This window comes from Chinchilla lanigera, unplaced genomic scaffold (assembly GCF_000276665.1).
Source record: "Chinchilla lanigera isolate Chin_1 unplaced genomic scaffold, ChiLan1.0 scaffold00012, whole genome shotgun sequence".
In the NCBI taxonomy this organism is placed as follows: domain Eukaryota; kingdom Metazoa; phylum Chordata; class Mammalia; order Rodentia; family Chinchillidae; genus Chinchilla; species Chinchilla lanigera.
The window spans coordinates 33608580-33612319 of NW_004955413.1; the positions used below are offsets into that span (position 1 = coordinate 33608580).

The window sequence follows — 3740 nt, forward strand, 5'->3', positions numbered from 1 at the left end:
AGGGCGGGCCGGCCGCGCCGAGCCGGGCCGCGGCGCTCACCCCTCCCCCCGCAGCCGCCAGCCTTTCCCGGGAAGATGGCGGATCGCGCGGAGATGTTCTCCCTCTCCACCTTCCACTCGCTGTCGCCGCCCGGCTGCAGGTAGGCGCTCGCGCCCGGGCCGCGCGGCCCCTCGCCCTCTGCAGCCCCCCGTGGACCCAGGCGCGGGGTCCTCCGGCCGGCCCGGCCACCTCGGCCCGCCGCCTTTGCAGGCCCGGACCCAGGCCCTGCTCAGTCCACAGGCCGCGGAGCGCTGCCGCCCAGCCCCCCTAGCTTCCCCCTCGTTTTGCCCCTGTCCAGATCGAGAGACACCCCCTCCCCACTTCCCGCTGGAATGGAGCAGCACCCAGCGCGGGCAGCCGGCCTGTCCTGGGTGGGTCCCTGCACTGACCCTCTGAAGGGGCGTCCGGCTGGCTGTGCCTCCGAATGTCCTTTTGGCCTTGCTGGGCCTTCTCTCCCTGGGAAAGGCCAGCCCCGGCCCATCAGGCCCCGGCGAGGGGGGAGTTGAAAGACCCCGCAGAGACGGGGAGTGGGGCGGGAGGGAGTTGGACCTCCCCATGTGGGGCAGAACTGCGTTCACATGCAAGAGCAGCCCTCCCCCCCCAACTGCTGCAGCTTCAGCTCCCCCTCCGGCTGCCGGCTGCTGGCTCCACCTGACTCCCCTGAGGCTGAGACTGGGACCCACAGGGGCCTGGAGCCGAAGGGGGGAGGGGTGGCTCCTCCAGGCTGGCTCGATGGGGGATGGGAAGGGACTCCACTGGAAAGCAGAGCCTGGGGTCAAGACGATGGCGGGGTGTAGGGGAGGCGGGGCCTAGGAGCTGCAAGTCTCCAGGCAGTCTCCAGGACCAGCTTCTAGGCTGGGAGTACAGGGTTGCTGGCTCTCTGAGCCTGGTCTCCTCTCCAGGCCTCCCCAGGACATAAGCCTGGAAGAATTTGATGATGAAGACTTGTCTGAGATCACTGATGACTGCGGCCTGGGCCTCAGCTATGACTCGGACCACTGCGAGAAGGTGGGGAAAAGGCTGGGTACACAGAACTTTGTGCGGAGGAGGGGTTGGCAGTAGGCTCTGCCTAGGGTTTGGGGGTGAGTGTGAACTCATTAAGAGGCACTGGAAATCTTCGGATTGCCCATCAGCCTCTTGGCACCGGGGCCTCCTTGGCCTCCACCCTCCTCCTAACACACACGGTAGCCCCTGCACTACTCTGTGGGGGGAGGGCTGCCTTTGCTTTGGTGCTATCTTCCTTGGACCACTTCTTACAGAGATCTATTCCCTCTAGCTGCCTTCTCAGCCTCAACCCTTCCAGGCCTGTCCCCACATCTGCAGTTTCCACCTGTCTGTCTCAAATCTCCACCCCTGAACTTTTTCCTCCCTTGTCTTTGGTTCTTCTCTTCCTGTCTTTCCATGTTTACTTTCATTCATTCTGAACAACTTCCCTGGACAAGTGCTGAGGGCCTTCAGATGCTAGGAGTGGAACACAACAGCTGTCCCTGGGAGCTTGCAGCCTGGAGGGAGGGGGGTATGTAAGAGAGAAATGACTGCCCAGATGTCACGGATGAGGTGCACAAGGTATGACAAGGGCAAAGGGAACCCAGATTGGTGGAATCAGGGAGTCTTTCCAGAGGAAATGTCAGCCATGCCCTGAGGTTATCTGAGCCAGGCAGATGGAGTTGGGAGCATGGAACTGCTGGCAGATGGACTGACTGTGCCCAAGGCCCTGGAGTTGGTGCAAGGTTAGTGAGTCAGTCTATCTCTGCCTATGTGCATTTATCCACTCCTTACTGAGCATCTGCTGAGCCCCAAGTGCTGTTCCCAGGGGTGGTGCATCAATGCACAGCATGGACGTGGCTCTGTCCTGGTGGAGTGTGAGGTCTGGTAGAGGAGACAACCAAAAACCATGTACCTCAATGGTGAATTCTGTATGAAAATCCTGGTAGCACACACTTGTAATCCCAATTGTTCAGGAGGCTGAGGCAGGAGGATCCTAAGTTTGAGTCCAGTAGCAAAAGCCTGTCTCAAATTTTAAAAAGGGGGGGTGCAGTTGATGATATAGCTCAGTGCTCCCTGGGCTCAGACCTTGTACTGGGCTGTGGGGAACTCTGAGAGAAGCAGTACCAGTATCAAATGTGACAGGGTTTTGAGGTGAGATGAGGCTACAAGGTGGTTTGGGGCCATTCTGAAAATGAATATCATCTGGTCCAGGAGTTTGGGTCCTTCCTAAGAAATAGAGTGACATCTATGTATCTTTGGCAGATTTTTTTTTTTTTTTTTTTTTTTTTTTTTTTTACCAGAAATCAAACTTAGGAGCTTGTGCTTGCCAGGCTGGCACTTGTGCTGCTGAGCTATATGCCTGCCCCCTTCAGCAGATTTTTAAAAACATCACGGTGTTGGTGGAGGGCAGAGTGGATGGGACGGACTTCAGCTCCCTGCGCTCCCCTCTCCTTATACCCTGGGTTGCTGTTGCAGTCTGGGACATCCCTGCCATTTCCTTCCTTCTTGCAGGACAGCCTTTCCTTGGGACGCTCAGAGCAGCCGCACCCCATCTGCTCCTTTCAAGACGACTTCCAGGAGTTTGAGATGATTGATGACAATGAAGAGGAGGAAGAAGACGAAGAAGAAGAGGAGGAAGAGGAAGAGGAAGAGGAGGAGGAGGAGGGAGATAAGGAGGGAGGAGGCCCTGGCTCAGAGGTACCTTCAGGGGAGCCCCTTATCCCCTCGCCTTCCCTGGAGGAGCCCCACAAGCACCGACCCACCACACTCCACCTGACCACGCTGGGCGCCCAGGTGGGTCCTGACTGGCAGCATGCGAGAGCTGAGCCTGGGTCCAGCACCGGGGGCCTGGCATCCCTTGGAAGCAGGTGGCGCTGGAGCCCTCAGTGCTGCTATTTCCTTTCCCACCGCAGGATTCCCTGAACAACAATGGAGGCTTCGTCCCTGCGCCCGGAGCCTCCTGGCCCCAGACTGTGCTCCGCTCGCCAGCCTTGGAGCCCCGCAGAGGTAAGGGGCACCGGCGGAACCGGCAGGGCAGCTGGAAGGCGGAGGAGCCCTGGAGCTGACCGCCCCCCTGCCCTCCCGCAGAGCACCCCGGGCCCCTCCCTCCCGCGGAAGACGCCTCCCGACAGGCGCAGGCGCTGTCCCCGGGTTGCGACTGCGAGGGCAACCCTGCGCCCTTGCCGCCCGCGCCCGGCGGGGCCTCGCCCTCCTCAGACCCCGGGATCGAGGCCGACCTGAGGAGCCGCTCCAGTGGGGGGCCCGGGGGCCGGCGCAGCAGCCAGGAGCTGTCGTCGCCGGGCTCGGACTCGGAGGACGCGGGCGCGCGCCTGGGCCGCATGATCTCGTCCATCTCGGAGACCGAGCTGGAGCTGAGCAGCGACGGCGGCAGCACCAGCAGCGGCCGCTCCTCGCACCTCACCAACTCCATCGAGGAGGCGTCCTCGCCCGCGTCCGAGCCCGAGCCCGAGCCCGAGCCCCCGCGCCGCCCGGCCTTCCTGCCCGTGGGCCCCGACGACACCAACAGCGAGTACGAGTCCGGGTCCGAGTCCGAGCCCGACCTCAGCGAGGACGCCGACTCGCCCTGGCTGCTCAGCAACCTGGTGAGCCGCATGATCTCCGAGGGCTCCTCGCCCATTCGCTGCCCCGGCCAGTGCCTGTCCCCCGCGCCGCGCCTGCCCTCCGGCCCCGAGTCACCGCCAGCCGCGCGCTC

At 62.2% G+C, this 3740-nt stretch overlaps 1 protein-coding gene across 1 annotated transcript in view; it reads left to right on the plus strand.

The window, feature by feature from the left end:
- Nucleotides 1-3740, plus strand: part of Mapk8ip2 (mitogen-activated protein kinase 8 interacting protein 2) — a gene marked incomplete in the record, with an annotated part of 9893 nt that overhangs the window by 488 nt on the left and 5665 nt on the right. Inside the window, 5 exon segments of the mRNA XM_013511276.1 lie at nucleotides 55-140; nucleotides 943-1048; nucleotides 2540-2821; nucleotides 2941-3034; nucleotides 3116-3740. Of these exon segments, the coding sequence (XP_013366730.1) occupies nucleotides 76-140; nucleotides 943-1048; nucleotides 2540-2821; nucleotides 2941-3034; nucleotides 3116-3740 (1172 nt within the window).